General features: G+C 43.0%; 3 protein-coding genes across 4 annotated transcripts in view; 2 read left to right on the forward strand and 1 right to left on the reverse strand.

Annotated features, from left to right (window-relative positions):
* The window catches only part of LOC131744510 (zinc finger protein 665-like), a 341,106-nt gene that overhangs the window by 42,037 nt on the left and 281,316 nt on the right, over positions 1-17,753 (forward strand). The window lies entirely within an intron of this gene.
* The window catches only part of LOC131744559 (zinc finger protein 836-like), a 383,402-nt gene that overhangs the window by 11,498 nt on the left and 354,151 nt on the right, over positions 1-17,753 (forward strand). The gene's annotated exons all lie outside the window — the stretch shown is intronic.
* Positions 4,588-17,319, reverse strand: LOC136793056 (uncharacterized). The gene is given in 4 exon segments (XM_067019585.1): positions 4,588-5,539; positions 16,353-16,887; positions 16,974-17,084; positions 17,316-17,319. Coding segments are annotated over 4 exon segments (1,500 nt in total). The 3' UTR covers positions 4,588-4,689.

The raw sequence follows: 17,753 nt of genomic DNA on the forward strand, positions 1-17,753 counted from the left end.
AGAGCCCGTGCTCCACAACAAGAGAAGCCACCGCAGTGAGAAGCCTGTGCATCGTAGTGAAGAGTAGCCCCCACTCTCTGCAACTAGAGAAAGCCCGCGGGCAGCAACGAAGACCCAACGCAGCCAAAAATAAATAAATAAATTTTAAAAAATAATGCATTATATTAAAATATAGTGTCTTGGGTCTAGAGGGTCCTTAGGTGTCTTCATATGTATTATTCCAGCATGAATGCACGAGTTATTAGAGGCTGGAATGTTTTCTGGTATTTTATAGCAGGATGGGGGGGGATATTATGGGGTATATGGAGAGTGTGTTGGACCTCATGAGAATTTGCAAGTTTGAGTCCAGAAGGGAAATTATGAGTACTGAGCTTCAAATGGCAGAAGGGTTTCGTTAGGGAGGTCTTGTTACGTATGGGTCTATGGGCACAACGTAACAGGAGACAGAGTCCTGTGATGTAGGGAAAGACGGTTCCAAGAGTCAGAGGGCAGGAGCACCACAGCGATCTGCAGTCCAGAGGCTCATCCTTGGGAAGCGTATGAGACTTTCTTGTTGCCAGGCCAGTGCTGGTTCCTCTGTTATCCTCTCCCTTTCTGTCCCCAACCATGCAGACACGCACGCACGCACGCACAGTACAGAGAACAGGGGACCCTTGTGCACTGATGGTGGGAATGTAAATGGTATGAATATTATGGAAAACAATGTGGAGTTTCCTCAATAAATTAAACAAAGAACAGGCACACAATCTATCAAAAACTATTCTGGCTAGATAGCTAATGAAACAAAATCGATATTTTGAGGGAAATATCTGCACTCCAATGAGCATTACTGCATCATTCGCCACAGCCAAGATGTAGAAAGACCCGAAATGTCTGTTGACAAAAGAATGGATAAGGAAAATGTGTGTGTGTGTGTGTGTGTATACATTCAGCCATAAAAATGACGGATTTTGCCATTTATTACAAAATAAATGAACCTAGAGAACATGCTAGGTGAAATAAGCCTCACAGAGAAAGACAGATATTATATGTGGAAACTAGAAATGTCAAACTCATAGAAACAGAAAGGTTGTTACCAGGAGCTGGGTGGTGGGGGAAATGGGGAGATGTTGGTCGTAGGGCACAAACTTGTAGGTATAAGATGAATACGTTCTGGGCATCTAATATACGTCGTGCTGACTGTAGTTATCCACACTGTGTTTCTATATACTTGACATTTGCTGAGGGAGAATCACTTCAGTGTTCTCACTACTCAGACACAAAATGGTAATTGTGAGTTGATGGAAGTGTAAGTTACTTGACTGTGTAATTATTTCACGGTGTATACATCTGTCAAATAATCACATTGTACACCTTATATGTACACCATTTTATTCGTCACTTATACCGTGATTAAGCTGGAAAAGGAGAATTAGGTGTGCTGGGCTTTCCTCTTGAGTGGCGCTCAACCCAGGCTTCCCGTTAAATCAGTGAGGCATTTTGCATAGACATGTTTTGTGACCCTGACCAAAGATTCCCCTTTAAATAGCTGCGGTGAGGCCCAGCCTCAGTCGTATTTAAGGTGCCCCAGGCGATTCCAACCTGGATCCGTCACGGAGCATCGTGACTCTGAGTCCCCCGTTCCCGAGGCCGAGATCGGGGCTGAGGCCGAGGGGCTCTGCTCTGCGTGGGGATGGATCAGGGCTGGGCCGTGACCCGCAGGGGGTCGTCGGGTCCAGCCGAGGTGCCCGCTGCTGCTGGGTACGTGAGGGCCTCACCAGGAGGGGAGCGAGATCTGAAGGAAAGGGTGGAAAACTCCCTGTTGGTCTCTGTGTGGGAGTTACTGTCCTGAGCCCCTCCTGGGACAGTGGGCAGCAGGGGACCGTCTGTTCCACGTGCTGAGGGCTTCCCTGTGTGTGCGGTGGTGACTCAGGAAGGGGGTGTGTCGATTCCAAGCATTAAACAGCATGTTTTCCACTTTCAAGGTCGACCTCTAAAGACTCAACGTTGCCTGAGGAAGAAGCCCGGAAGAGGAGGGAGAGGAAAGAAAGGGAGTCAGAAATGGCTCTTTCTCAGGTAAAGTCGTATTCTCAGCTGATTCTTCTGTCTGTCCTTCCTGAGATGCCCTTCTTTGCACTCGCCGATCTTGTCTGACTCTGCAGTGTCCTGCCTGACACCTGCACGGTCACCGTCACCCGGGGCCTTCCCTCAGGGCCCGTCCTGTCCTGTCCACTTAGATCCCGTCTCCCCATGACCCAGTGACCTGGGACTTGTGAGGAGGCTCCACTGGGTGTAGTCCTGGGCAGGTTTTCACCCCCATGGACTGGAGACGTGGTGTCAGTGCTACTGGGCAGCAGGGATTGCTTAGGGCCCCATCAGGATGCACTGTCTGCTCTCTGTAAACCGGGATAAAGAAGCTGCACATGGAAGTTATGGTATTAATATGCACAATACCTGGTAAGTGCTAGAAAAGAGACCAATAAGTAGAAATTTGCTCTTTTTCTAATGCAGTTGAAGTTAAATGAGTGAGTCACTGACTTCAAAATCTTAATGATTGAGAATAGAATGGAAAGTTCAGGAACATCAGTGATAGAGGGTGTTTTATTCCATCACTGATTTTAGAAATTCTTTAAATCACTTGCATCACCTCCATTCTTTTTTTTTTTTTTTTTGCGGTACGCGGGCCTCTCACTGTTGTGGCCTCTCCCGTTGCGGAGCACAGGCTCCGGACGCGCAGGCGCAGCGGCCACGGCTCACGGGCCCAGCCGCTCCGCGGCACGTGGGATCTTCCCGGACCGGGGCACGAACCCGCGTCCCCTGCGTCGGCAGGCGGATTCTCAACCACTGCGCCACCAGGGAAGCCCCACCTCCATTCTTTAGAGGTTTTCTTTTCACTGTGTTGACTGCCTCCTCTGACACGAAGTTTCTGCGTTTGATGCAGTAAGGTTCCAGCTTCCTTCTTTTGCTGGTAGATAACCTGGTTTCCCAGCACCGTTTGTTACACTGTCCTTTCCCCTTATTGTAGTCTTGGTACCCTTGTCAGTACCTTTTTAGAGATTTCCCTGGTGGCGCAGTGGTTAAGAATCCGCCCGCCAGTACAGGGGACACAGGTTCGAGCCCTGGTCCAGGAAGATCCCACATGCTGCAGAGCAACTAAGCCTGTGCGCCACAACTACTGAGCCTGTGTGCCTAGAGCCCGTGCTCCGCAACGAGAGGCTACACAATGAGAAGCCCACGCACCGCAACGAAGAGTAGCCCCCGCTTCCCACACCTAGAGAAAGCCGGCACGCAGCAACAGACCCAATGCAGCCATAAATAAATACATAAATAAAATATATATTTAAATACACTTTACATATATTCCAAGAATTATTTATGAGTTAATCTGTTCCATTGGTTTAAGTATCTGTGTTTATGCCAATACCACACCATCTTTTTTTTTGGTCAAGCCTCGCTGCTTGTAGGATCTTAGTTCCCCGACCAGGGATCAAACTCCGGCCCTCTGCAGTGAGAGCACAGAGTCCTAACCACTGAGCCGCCAGGGAAGTCCCAATACCACACCATTCTTTTTTTTTTTTTTTTTTTTTGCGGTACGCGGGCCTCTCACTGTTGTGGCCTCTCCCGTTGCGGAGCACAGGCTCCGGACGCGCAGGCTCAGCGGCCACGGCTCACGGGTCCAGCCATGAGCTGGGATTCCAGCTCCGCGGCATGTGGGATCTTCCCGGCCCGGGGCACAAACCCGTGTCCCCTGCATCGGCAGGCGGACTCTCAACCACTGTGCCACCAGGGAAGCCCTAAGCAGTCATCTATTGATGGACACTTAGGCTGCTTCTCCATCTTGGCTACTGTAAATAATGCTACAGTGAATATTCAAATGCCTATATTTTCTCAAATTACTGTTTTTCTTTTCTGCCAGTAAATACTTCAAAGTGCAATACCTGGTTCATCTGACAGTTTTAACTTTTGAGGAACTTCAGTGATGTTTTCCATAAATGTTGCACCGACTTACAATCCCAGCAATAGTGGACAGGGTTCCCTTTTCTCCACACCATTGCCAACGCTTGTTGTCTTTCTGATGACAGCCGTTGTAAACAGGTGTGAGGTGGTACCTCATTGAGCTTTTTAAAAAATATATATTTTAAAAATTTTATTTATTCATTTATTTTTTAGCTGCATTGGGTCTTTGCTGCTGCACACGGGTTTTCTTCTCTAGTTGCTGAGAGCGGGGGCTACTCTTTGTGGCGGTGCATGGGCTTCTCGTTGCAGTGGCTTCTCGTTGCAGAGCACAGGCTCTAGGTGCCCGGGCTGCCGTAGTTGTGGCTCGCGGGCTCTAGAGGGCAGGCTCAGTAGTTGTGGCAGGCAGGCTTAGCTGCTCCACGGCATGTGGGATCTTCCTGGACCAGGGCTCGAACCTGTGTCCCCTGCATTGGCAGGCGGATTTTTAACCATTGCGCCACCAGGGAAGCCCCCTCATTGAGCTTTGGATTTACCCTTCCCTGACGATCTGTGAGGGTGAGCATCTTTTCATGTGTCTGCTGGCCATCTGTATGTCTTCTTTCTCCCTGATAGACTCCCATATGTTAAGTAAGGCTTGAATACATGCACAAATTTTGTCTGAATCGCTTTATTTTTAAAGTTTCTTTCTTATAAAATCTCTGGTGACCCCTAAACCTTGAGCTTTGGACCAAAGCATTGCCACTTATGTGAGGCTTATGTTGTTTTCAGTATGTATTTTGAGATGCCTGGTGATGCTTGCAAATTGAGTGTAAGATTTGCAACACGTATTACATTGGTAAGGTTTTTCTCCAGTGTGGATTGTTTTATGTTAAGTGAGATATGACTATCTTGTTAGGGCTTTGCCACACTCATCACATTTGTAAAGTTTCTCTCCAGTGTGAGTTCTCTCATGACCCCAAAGTTGTGACCGTTGGATGAAAGCCTTTTCACATTTATTACATTTAAAAGGTTTTGCTCCTGTATGAATTCTCTGGTGTGCCATAAGGTTTGAATGCTGCGTAAAATGCTTGCCACACTCATAACATCTGTGTGGTTTCTCTCTAGTATGGACTGACTCATGTTGAGTAAGATATGAGCGCACTGTAAAGGCTTTGCCATACTTAAGACATCTGTACGATTTCTGTCTGGTATGGATTCTCTTATGTCTGTTAAAGCTTGAACGCTCAGCACAGGCTTTGCCACGCTCAGGACATTTGTAAGGTTTCTCTCCTGTATGCACTCTCTGATGTGTTGTGAGGTGTGACTGGTGGTTAAAGGCTTTGCCACACTCATTACATCTGTAAGGTTTCTGTCCAGAGTGAATTCTCCTGTGATTCCTGAGGTTTGAGCTTTTGCTGAAAGCCTTCCCACAGTCATTACAGCTGTAAGATTTTTCTCGAGTGTGTGTTCTCCTGGGCTGTGCAGGTGACAAAGCGTTTTCCACACTAGGAGCAATTCTGTGAAGGGGTGAAACTGAGGAACCACTGCTGACTGGCTTCTCAACTTGACCGCATGCGTACACTTTCTCCTCAGCTGGAAATCTCTGCAGCTGAGCCGCCCGGGCCTGCAGCCTCACTCCAGGTCTACTTTCCAAACACTTGAGATCTCTGTTTCCAGCAACGCTGACGTTATCTTTCGTTGTTAACAAACTTCTTATGAATGGCTTGTCGTGCGTGAAATATTCACGTGCATTACTTCTTACAGAAACACTCTGAGGAAAATTAAGGATTTATTAGCTTGATCTTCTCCATGAGTGAGATTTTTTGTTATGGATCAAAAGTACTTCTTCATTATCTCTCGCATCACATCCCCACTCACTCTCACACTCCTGCACATCCGCACAGACTTCCTTGAGGTCAAAATCCTGATGCCATGACTTTCATTTCTTTCTAATACCACTACATGGCATAATTCTCCTTTATCAGTGTCTTGTCTTTTCTTTTTTTTCTTTTTTTTTTTTTTGCGGTATGCGGGCCTCTCACTGCTGTGGCCTCTCCCGCTGCGGAGCACAGGCTCCGGACGCGCAGGCCTAGCGGCCATGGCTCACGGGCTTAGCTGCTCCGCGGCATGTGGGATCTTCCCGGACCAGGGCACGAACCCGTGACCCCTGCATCGGCAGGTGGATTCTCAACCACTGCGCCACCAGGGAAGCCCTATCAGTGTCTTTTCTTGGTGATAATTCCTTGATTGCAAGTCTAGCAGAATGGCTTCCTATTAAATGGAGTTGGAAAATATTTTATATTGACTTAGATAATTACATTAAAAATCATATACAATGAAGTTTTCTCAAACATGGTATTCAGACACTATTGTTCTATACAATTTAATTTTTTTATATATTTTCCCATATTACTCTTTTCTCTGATCTTAGATAATAGAATTTCAACCATACACTACATACTACATATATATTTTACAATGTATCTGGATAATTAAATGACAGTCCATAGTTAGAACGTCTACCTATGTACTGGCTTATAAAAATCCAGGCATGAAATCATCATTGAGATTTGAGACTGTCTTGCCTAATCCTTAACCTTTATAATAATGTTAATCACATGTGAGTATGATGTAAGGAAGAAATATTTTTTAAAATCTGAATATCACGGGCTTCCCTGGTGGCGCAGTGGTTGAGAGTCCATCTGCCGGTGCAGGGGACACGGGTTCGTGCCCCGGTCCGGGAAGATCCCACGTGCCGCGGAGCGGCTGGGCCCGTGAGCCGTGGCCGCTGAGCCTGTGCGTCCGGAGCCTGTGCTCCGCAACGGGAGAGACCACAGCGGGGAGAGGCCACAGCGGTGAGAGGCCCACGTACCGCAAAAAAAAAAAAAAAAAAAAAATCTGCATATCACAATAATAACTGATAAAGCATTTTCATAACCTATGATAAATCAAGCAGGTAAGGTAATAAATAACCACATTTACACAAAATAATAAGTCTCGAATTCTAAAAGATTCTCCAGTAGGTACCAACAAAAAAATAATAATTTTCATTTCAGACAGAACACACAATAGGAAAAGTAATATCTTGATAAGCACTGAATTTTGAAATATCAGATTCAGGTAAATGTGTGTATAAAGTTTAAGAATTAGGGAAAATGGTCTTAAATCTTCAATCATTGATGTCATGACTGTGGCTCTACATAGTTCAACTACCTAACTGGAGTGTCATTTAATTGTCCATTTGTATGGCAAATATATATATATATATATGGTATATAATGTATGCTTTGAAAATTGTTAAGGTCAGAGAGAACATCTGTATGGAAAATAATTAGAAAAAGACAACAGCCAAAATATAATGTAGGCCAAGGTGAATTTAATAACCATGACCAAAAAATGACACATCCAGTTACCTGAAGGTAACTTTACAGTCCTTACTATCCGCCATGCAATATTTCAAGCCCCTATAACAGCATTAATTATTTAATTATTCTTGAGGTAAATTATCACAGTATTTCATATAAGAACACGCATCTATCTCTAACTCACACAGAAAGCAAATTCAAGAGACAGTTTGAACCTGGGTGTGCAGAGTAACATGACATGTTCATATGTATTAAGCAGCATTGTCCATCCAGGCAGTACAGATTTTAAGAAAATCTGAAGGAAATAACCAGTATCTTAGAAATGTTTCAAGGAAGATGCGGGCAGTGAGTTGTGTCACTTATACTGTGACTGTCCTACCATTCCCAGATAATGATAGGAGTCGCGTCCAGCACGTGCTGATGTACACAGGGACCAGACCGAGTCGCTGATCTGAGCAAACTGTACTGTGTGCAAGTAGGGGTCCTTCCTTATGCAGGGTGTGGGGTATGGGGAGGGGCGGGGTCTTATGGGAACTGGGGAGCCCAAGTGCTAAATATTGACACAGTACTAAGAAGTACCAATAGAGTTCACTTAGATCCACAAAAATCTGAGGGGAGGCCAGGACTGGGATCTAACAAAGCAAGAGTGAAGCGGTGGGCAATGTGGGAGCACTGCTTGTGCTTGCAAACCTACGGGAAGAGGACTGAAAGCCTAACCTTGGGAAAGGAAGAACTGCCGTAGCAAGAAGCATAAACACGACTCATTCTATGGAAGATGTATTGTTGGTATGAAGGAAATGTGGACGATAGTAGGAAGACAGAGAGTGCTGTTATGGGAGGACTGTAGGTTTACGTCTATTCCAATATTTGCTCTAAACTTGATCAAGCTGAATATCCCAGAAATTCCATTCCTAGGCATATATTATTTGTTCTGGAAGATGTGTACAAGAATGTTCTTTGCAGGACCTAAAAGCAAAACCTGGAGAATGAATGAATTCACTGTGTGAACACACTGGATGCAATAAGACCCTCTCAAGGGTACAGCAGTGGAGGATGATCACGGTTGCTGGATGACGGTCACTTGGCAGGCGCGACAGAGGTTGACTGGCGGAGACAAAGCCGGCAGGAGGCTTTTGCCAAGGCTGAAACTCTTTGTGGACGTGATTATATTTGGTAAGAATAACTTTTAAACTACTTATACATTTTTAAAACAGAATATCAATTTTAGCGTGAAGTTTTTTAGTGCAAACAGCTTTGTTATATAAAAGTAACAGATCTTTTTTGCTGGAATTTTAAAAAGTATTTGAAATCATATCTTTGGAGCTTTTAACATTACAATCCCAAACATAAAACAGACATCATATGAGAAGTGCTCTTACTGTATGTGTATCACTAAAGATATACTTACTCTCATCAATAGAAATTAATATGCACTTAACAAAAAGTAATGAATTTTGACTTCTGGAACAGCAACAGAAAATAGTAAGCTTAAGGGGCATTACTAAACAACCTAGAGGGGAAAGAATGACTTGTATGGACAAGTGTTGTTCACAGCAGGGTTTAACCACAGAGACAATTCTGGCCGTGCCGTGCTGATCCATGGCAGAGTTCTGTGTGCAGAGATGTGGTCGACAACATAAGCAGCCAATTAACAGCCTGAAGAACAGGAGGATAATAGGATGTATATCAACAAGGACCAGGTGACTTTTGATGAAATTTAGTTGAAAGAGAGGACAGGGAACAAAAGAGGCTTCATTGAAATACGTAATTCAAGGAACGTAAGAAAATTTCTGAGAAACATTGTTAGAAGCAGTAATAATGAGGAAACCATGGAGTATAAAAAAATTACCTACATTTCCTTAAATAAAATGAGATATCTAAATATCATATCAAGATGTGCAGGGAGAATAATTATTAGAATAAATTAATGTTGGGGAAGCTAGTAAAGTAGTCTTGTTCAGGCTTCAGAGGCAGCACTAGGCCTCTCTGACCAGGCAGTGACCCTAAAAGCTGGCTACATGCCAAACTGCTGAGCTACCTACAGGCAGCACACCTTGCAAATCATTAGATAAGACAGGGAGTAAGTCTGGGGCCTTCTTGCACCCTGAGGGCCTGGCCAGCCCCCAGGGATCAGAGAACACTCCAAGACTTAGGAGTTAAGACCAAGGCATTTATAACAATAACCAGAGCTGCAAATTCGCACGTAGGCTGATGACAGCCTGTGACCTGATGCTGAAAGCAGGAATCCTTCCAGTAGCAAAGACGTCTCACCCATGGGGTGGATGCATCACCAGGGCCTTCCCAACTGGGATTCCAGATTGCGGCTGAAGGGACTTCCCGGTGCTACTTGGATCTGGATGTAGGTGCTTCCCCATTTCTGTGATGTAATAAACCTGTCTTTACTATACTTTCTTAGTTAGTTACACTATTCTTAATTAGTATACTGTAATCTTTTAATTCAGTAAACTCTGAATTCTTGTTTAACTGAGTTTAAGAGTGGTTTTTTTGCCAGCAAATCCTAGGAACCTAAAATGCAAGTAAAACTTTCAGCCAAACAATTATTTGCAGCAAAAAAACCCCTGAAGTTAAAATAGAAATCAAAACTTCCTTATAGAAAACTGGAGCAAATCAATTGAATGGTAACCTGTGACTAAAACTTAATAAGAAAAAGTTAAAAACGACAGATGTGATTGAGGAAAATGTGTGTTAAAACATGTGATACCACTAAACACCTATGATAGTGGCCAAAATACAGAACACTGAAAATATCAAAAATTAGAAATGCTGCAGAGCAGCAAAAACTTTCATTCATTGCTGATGGGAATGCTAAATGGTACAGCTAGTTTGGAAGAGTTTGCAGTTTCTTACCATCTTAAATATGATCTAGCAATCGCACTACCTGGTAGTTACACAAATGAGCCAAAAACTTCTCTGCATGCAAAAACATGCACATGAAATAGAATAATCCTAAAATTTGTGTGGAACAAGACACCAAATAGCCAAAGCAATCTTCAGAAAGAATAAAAAAGGTGAAGGCATCACATTCCCTAATTTCAAACGATGTTACAAAGAATGGAAACTAAAAGAGTATGCTACTGGCCTTAAAACAGACATAAGTCAATGGAAGAGACTAGAAAGCCCAGAAATAAACCCACACATATGCAATCAATAAATTTACAACAAAGGAGCCAAAAATATACAAGGGGGAAAGGACAGTGTCATCAATAATTAGTATTACGAAAACTGAAAGGCACATACAAAAGAATGAAACTGGACCACTATCTTACACCCAATGCATAAATTAACTCAAGACAGAGTAAAGACTTGAATGTAATACCTGAAAAATAAAAAACTCCTAGAAGAAAGCATAGTAAGCTCCTTGATATCTTGTCGATGATTTTTTGAATCTGAAATGAAAAGTAAAAGCAAAAGAAACAAAAATAAACAAGTAGGTCTACATCAGTCTAAAAAGTTTGTGCACAAGAATGGAATCTATCAACAAAATGCAAAGGCAACGTATGGGTTGGGAGAAAATATTTACAAATCCTATTTAAAGGACTTAAAATCTAAATTACATAAAGATCTAACAGCTCAACAGCAAAAAACAAAAACTCTGATTTAAAAAAAAAAAATGGGCAGAAGATCCGAATAGATTTTCTTCCAAAGAAATCATACAGATGGTCAACAGATACATGAAAAGATGCTGAACTTCATTCATCATCAGGGGAATGAAAATTAAAACCACAATGAGATACCACCTCACAATTCTTAGAATGGCTTTAATATGGATATAAATATAAGACAAGTGTCGGCAAGGATGTGGAGAAAAGGGAATCCTTGTGTTCTGTTAGTGCAGACACTACGAAAAACAGTACAGATGTTCTTCAATTAAATAGAACTAACATAATATCCAGCAATTCCATTTCTGGGTATTTATATGATAAAAATGAAAACTATCTCAAAAAGATATAAGCATCCCCCTGTTCACTGCAGTATTATTTACCGTAGTAAACAACCTAAGTGTCCATCGATGAATATAAATGAATAAAGAAACTGACATGTCTAAATATATATAGTATAATACTATTCAGGCATTAAAAAGAATGAAAACTTGCCATTTGTGACAACATGAAGGGCATTATGCTACCTGAGGTGACTGACACACAGAAAGACAAATACCTTATGATTTAATGATGAACGGGGGACTTTTTTTTTGGGGGGTGGTTTCTTTTTTTTACAGAAAAGCTAATTAGACATATCAGTAAGCCATGCTGTATTTCAAGTAAACTACATCTAATTTTTGAATTTTCAGTTTGTCACTATTCACATCATGACTTCTTCCTACTAAATGAATCCTGGTAACAAGCCAGGATGGACCAAAAAGAAACAAGTAGACTTAGCTCCACTTTATTAGTCAGATATTATTAGGAAAAGGATCAACAATACACTATCATCTTCCCAAAGGATTAAGTTAATGGAAGGTGGTTTTCCTGTCAAATGAGGGAACACTGTCTTCTAGAGCAAGGTTTTTGGGAGTGAAACTTTCTTACCTGGTCAAAACATGTCTTACACGCTGACAATTACCTTTGTAAACAGGAAATGTAAAAACAGGATGAATGCAGTCAGAAAACAGCAGCCGTGGGCGGAGGGGGCGTGGTCTAAGGCGAGCAGCGTGGGCGCTGTGATCCACGTGATTATTTGTGCAAACACAGTTCTCAGAGGCTGCAGGTAGAAACAAAAGCACCCCCAAGTGGGCCTAAGTACCTTTAATCCCAGAAAGGGAAGACTGAGGAATACTTAAAATTAACCTCAAGGCCTCCCAGTCATGAAATTCCATTTGGGGACTGTTACTGTGGATGCTGTAAGAACCTAGTTTAAAAACAAAATCTCAATTATCTCCTGCAGCCTTTAAGCTTCTACCCTCTAAAAGTGAAAAGGAAACCTACAAAGCAATAAAAAATACTCACCAATCATAAATATCTGACAAGGCACTTGCATTTAGAAGATATAAAGAACTTATTTACACTCAACAAAAAAAGACAACCCAATTTTAGGATGGGCAAAGGATCTGAACAGACATTTCTCCAAAGATCAAAGAAAAATAGCCAATACGCACACAAAGAAGATGTTTAACATAATTTTTCCATAGAAAAATGCAAGTCAAACCCAGGATGAGGTACAACTCCACACCCCTACAATGGCTGTAGTCAAAAGAGAAAGAGAACAAGTGTTGGTGAGGATGTAGAGAAACCGGAGCCCTCATATACTCACTCCTGGTGGAAATGTCAAATGGTGCAGCAGCTGCTTTTGGAAGACACTGGCAGTTCCTCAAAAGATTAAACAAAATCACCACATGACCAAGCAACTGCACTTTTAGCTTTATGCAAAAGGAACTGTAAATATACGTCCACAAAAAATGTTCAAAAATGTTTCTAGCAGTATTGTTCACAGTAGCCAAAAGGTGGAAACAACCCAAATGTCCAACAACTCACAAATGGATAAACAATACGTTGTATTCACGGACTATTCTGAGGCGACGAAAAGGAATGAGGAACTATTACATGCCACAAAAACAAAGACCAGACATGCAGAAATAAATTCCCTGCATGTAAGTATTTATAGCAGCATTATCCATATCATCTAAGCTCGAAGGAACCAAAATGTCCTTCAGCTGGTGAATGGAGTAATAAACCGTGGGGCACCCAGGCAACGGAAATGTTCTTCACCACTGAACAGAAGTGAGCTGTCAAACTATGACAAGTCACGGAGGAAATTAAACGGATATAACTAAGTCAAAGAAGACAATCTGAAAACGCGGTATAAACTGTTTGATTCCAACTAGACGACATGCTGCAGAACAGATGTATGAAGCCAGTCACAAGATCTGTCACTGCAGCAGTTAGGAGGGAGGGAGAGATGAACAGGTAGAGCACAGAGGATTTTTAAATAATAAAATTTAAATAAATAAATACATAATAAAATTACTTTTTATGGTACTATTATGGTACACACATGTCAGTATACATTTGCCCAAACCTACAAAATACATAACACCTAGAGTGAACTCTTACATAAATGTGGACTTTGAGGGGGTAATTCATGTCAATGTTGGTTCCTCAGTGGTAACAAACGTACTCTCCTGTCGGGTGTTGATTATGAGGGAGGGTCTGCATATCTGGGGTGGAAAATACATGGGAAATCTCTATAACTTCCACCTAATTCTTCCATGAACCTAAAACTCCTTTTAAAAAGATAGCCCATTAAAACAAAGGTGTATGGGTTCATAATAGGTACTAACTAACTAATATGAAACAGTAAAAGAAATAGACTATCTTTTCAAAATTTTCTAGAGGTTATACAGCTTTCGGGGAAACAAATGTTAAGTCAGGGACTTCCTGGCCGTCCAGTGGCTAAGACTTCGCCTTCCAATGTGGGAGTGTGGGTTTGATCCCTGGTTGGGGAGCTAAGATCCCACATGCCTTGTGGCCAAAAAACCAAAACGTGAAACAGAAGCAATACTGTAGCAAATTCAATGAAAGACTTTAAAAATGGTCCACATCAAAATAAATAAATAAATTAAAAAGTTAAGGCAAACACTCAAAAAAGAAATTCTATAAAATACTAAAGAAATATTCATTCCAAACCCAAATTATATACATAAAACAAAGAACACTAAGAATATCATCAAAAATACAGAACTGATGATTGAATAAAGAAAAATGAAGGCCAGTTATAACAATAAAATTTGCAAGATGAAAGTCATCAATGGTTTAAAAGCAAAACAAGTAACAGCAGAGTTTTAAATGTCAGCATCTACCAGAACTAGAAACTAAAAATACTACAAAATAGTTTGTATACCAATAAAGGCAAACGTACAATAAAGGTAGGAAATCATCCACACACAAAGTTAACAGGGAGGTAACAAGACTAAAGTAGTAAAATCATCTATATCCACAGTAATTAAGGGATACACAAACAATCAGATGTAAAATATGATATCAGAAACAGTAATCATGAGGGGAGGAGAGTACAAGTGCAGGGTTTATAAAATGTATTTGAAATTAAGAGATCAGCAACTTAATCATGTATATATAGACTGCTGTATAAAAACCTCTTGGCAATTGCAAACCAAAATGCTATAATAGATAGATACACAAAAAAGAAAAAGTAGTCCAAACACAACACTGAAGTTAGCAAATCACAAAAGGTAAAAAAAGACCTACAAAAACAAATCCAAAACAGTTAACAAAATGGCAGTTAGAACATTCATATCAATAATTACCTCCAACATAAAAGTACTAAATACTCCAACTAAAAGACATAAACTGGCTGAACGGATATAAAAACAGGGCATGTATATATGCTGCCTATAAGCAACACTTTAGAACTAAAAACACAGACTGAAAGTGAGGGGATGGAAAAAGGTATTCCATACAAATGGAAATCAAAAGAAAGCCACAGCAGCAATACTTGTATCAAACAAAACAGACTTTAAGACTGTTGGTACATCCCTGGTGGCGCAGTGGTTCGGAATCTGCCTGCCAATGCAGCGGACATGGGTTCAAACCCTGGTCTTCGAGGGTCCCACATGCTGCAGAGCAACTAAGCCCATGTGCTGCATCTGCCAAGCCTGCGCTCTAGAGCCCACAAGCCACTACTACTGAACCCACGTACCACAACTACTGAAGTGCACATGCCTGGAGCCCATGCTCCACAACAGGGGAGGCCCCCCTGCGCACCGCAGCAAGGGGTAGCCCCTGCTCACTGCAGCTGGGGAAAGCCCACACGCAGCAGTGAAGACCCAATGCAGCCAAAAATATTTGTTTTTTTAATTAAGACTGTTACAAGAGATAAAGAAGGACACTACATATTGATCAAGGGATCAATCTAGAAGATATAACAATTGTAAATATACGTGCACCCAACATAGGACCACCTAAATATATAAGGCAAATATTAACAGACATAAAAGTAGGACTCAACTGTAACAAAATAACAGTAGAGAACTTTAACACCCCACTTACCTCAATGGACAGATCATCCAGACATCAATAAGGAAACACAAGCCTTAATAACACATTAGACTAAACTGACTTGATATAAATATAGAGAGAAAGACTTCCCTGGTAATGCAGTGGTTAAGAATCCACCCTCCAAAGCAGGGAACTCGGGTTCGATCCCTGGTCAGGTAACTCGATCCCACATGCATGCTTCAACTAAGGAGCACACATGCTGCACCTAAGACTGGTGCAACCAAGATAAATAAAAATTAAAAATAAATAAAATTTAAAAATAGTAATAAATAAATATAGAGAGAGCATTCCATCCAAAAGCAGAATACACATTCTTTTCAAGTGCACATAGACATTCACCATGGAAAGATCACATGCCAGGCCATAAATCAAGTCTTGGTAAATTTAAGACTGCAATCATAACAAGCATCTTTTCCAACTACAGCACTGAGACTAGAAATCCACTACAAGAAAGAAAAACTGCAAAAACAGAAAGATGTGGACTCTAAGCAATATGCTACCAAATAACCAATGGACCACTGGAAAAATCAAAGAGGAAATAAAAAATACCTCAAGACAAATGAAAAAGAAAGCATGACGATCCAAACAGCAAAAGCACTTATAAGAGGGAAGTTTATAGCGATACAGGGATCGAGAAAAATTCCAAGTTAACAACCCAACCTAACCTTACACCTAAAGGAACTAGAGAAAGAAGAACAAACAAAAACGAAAGTTAGTAGAAGGAAAGAAATAACAAAGATCAGAACAAAAATAAATAGAGACTAAATAAACAATAGGAAAGGGAAGGAATCAAGATGGCAGAACAGAAAAACGTGGCGATCACCTCCTCCCACAAGTACATCTTACATGAGGAAGAATTCTCACAGAACACCTACTGAACGCTGGCAGCAGGTGTCAGACAACTGCAACTGCAAGAAAGATCACGACGTAACCGGCTAGGATCAAAGGAAAAAACAAAGAGGGAATCGGGACATGAGCCGAACCCTGGGGAGAGAGCCGTGAAGCAGGAAAGGTTCCCTCAACCTGGGAACCCCCTCACCGGCGGGAGGTCAGCCTCGACGGAAAGGGAGCCTCAGAGGAGAAAAAGGGCAACGAGCGGCCTGTGGCGGGCGGGACGGAGAGGCCGAGCACAGAAGGCCTGTGTCGCCTGTGCGCTGGAGCTCGAGCTCCAGCGGACCGACCCTGCGAGAGGAAGGGACGGCCGCGCTGAAGCAGCGGGAGCGCGGCACAGGCTGCAGCCAGGGCTGTGCGCAGAGCCCGGCCCTGCGTGAGAAGTGCCGCCTCAACAGGCACGCGAAGGGAGGGGCGGCCCACCTCAGCAGCCCCGCCCTCGGCGCGCTCTCGGCAGCCACGGCTCCGCCCCTGCGAGCCGGCGGTGTGCGCTGCCCAGCCGTGGGCGTGGCCGGCATCGGAGCGCTCTCCCCGCAGCTGTGCCGTCTGTGGGCTTATTACTCTGCCACTGCTGCCCCACAGGTCTTGTAAACTCAGCGTCTGTGGGACACCCAAGTGGGTTACGGGGCCTCCCGTGGCGGGGGCGCATCCGGCATCAGCAGCTGTGGGCTTTGTGGGTTTACCTACATAGAGGCGGGGCCGGGGTCTCAGCAGCTTCCGTAGCTTGTGCCGTGATCCTGGCAACTGACTTCACTATATCTGTACCTACTGATCTGTGCTGGTAGCGCCGTGACCATAGGATCTGAGGGCCAACAGGGCCGACTGCCTGCGTTCCCGCAGGTTGAGGCAGGGCTGAGAGCAGCGCTGACAGCACTGTACTCTGTGAGCCCACACGACAGGTGACAGGCGACCCCACAACGCGGTCGCCAGTGGACAGCTCCCGCGGAGGAACACGCAGAGGCTCCTCTCCCAGTGCGAGTGCTCCAGTCCTGCCTGCCTCGCGTGGCAGCTCAGAAACACATGTGCGATTCTACTCCAACAACTGCGGACCAGACCCTGCCCCAACAGGGCTGTGACAACCACAGAGCAAAAAGGAGTGCCTAACCAATACCCATCGTAGGCTCTGGTCACCCCTAAACCAGTCACACCTCCATCGAGGGGATAACGGACAGCACACACTGAGGAGAGACGTGCACAGTGTCCACACTACAGAAACAGCCCTCGCACCAAAAATATTAGACTTACACAGGCTACACAGGGGTGCTCCCACAGAGGAACAGCCCTCCAAGACCACAGTAGATACCTGATTCTCCTAAAATCACAGAGTCAGAGAAATATAAGTAAAATGAAGAAGCAAAGGAACCACTCCCAAATCAAAGATCACGAGAATTCCCCTGAAAGAACAAACAATGAAACAGAACACTCCAGTCTAATAGACTCCAAGTACAAAAAGGAGGTAAGAAAAATATTGAAAGATTATGAAAAGCTATTGAGAGAAATGCAGATTCCTGTAAAATAGAACTAGAAACTATAAAGAGGAACCAAGTAA

The sequence above is a fragment of the Kogia breviceps genome, chromosome 18 (genome assembly GCF_026419965.1).
Source record: "Kogia breviceps isolate mKogBre1 chromosome 18, mKogBre1 haplotype 1, whole genome shotgun sequence".
Classification (NCBI taxonomy): Eukaryota; Metazoa; Chordata; class Mammalia; order Artiodactyla; family Physeteridae; genus Kogia; species Kogia breviceps.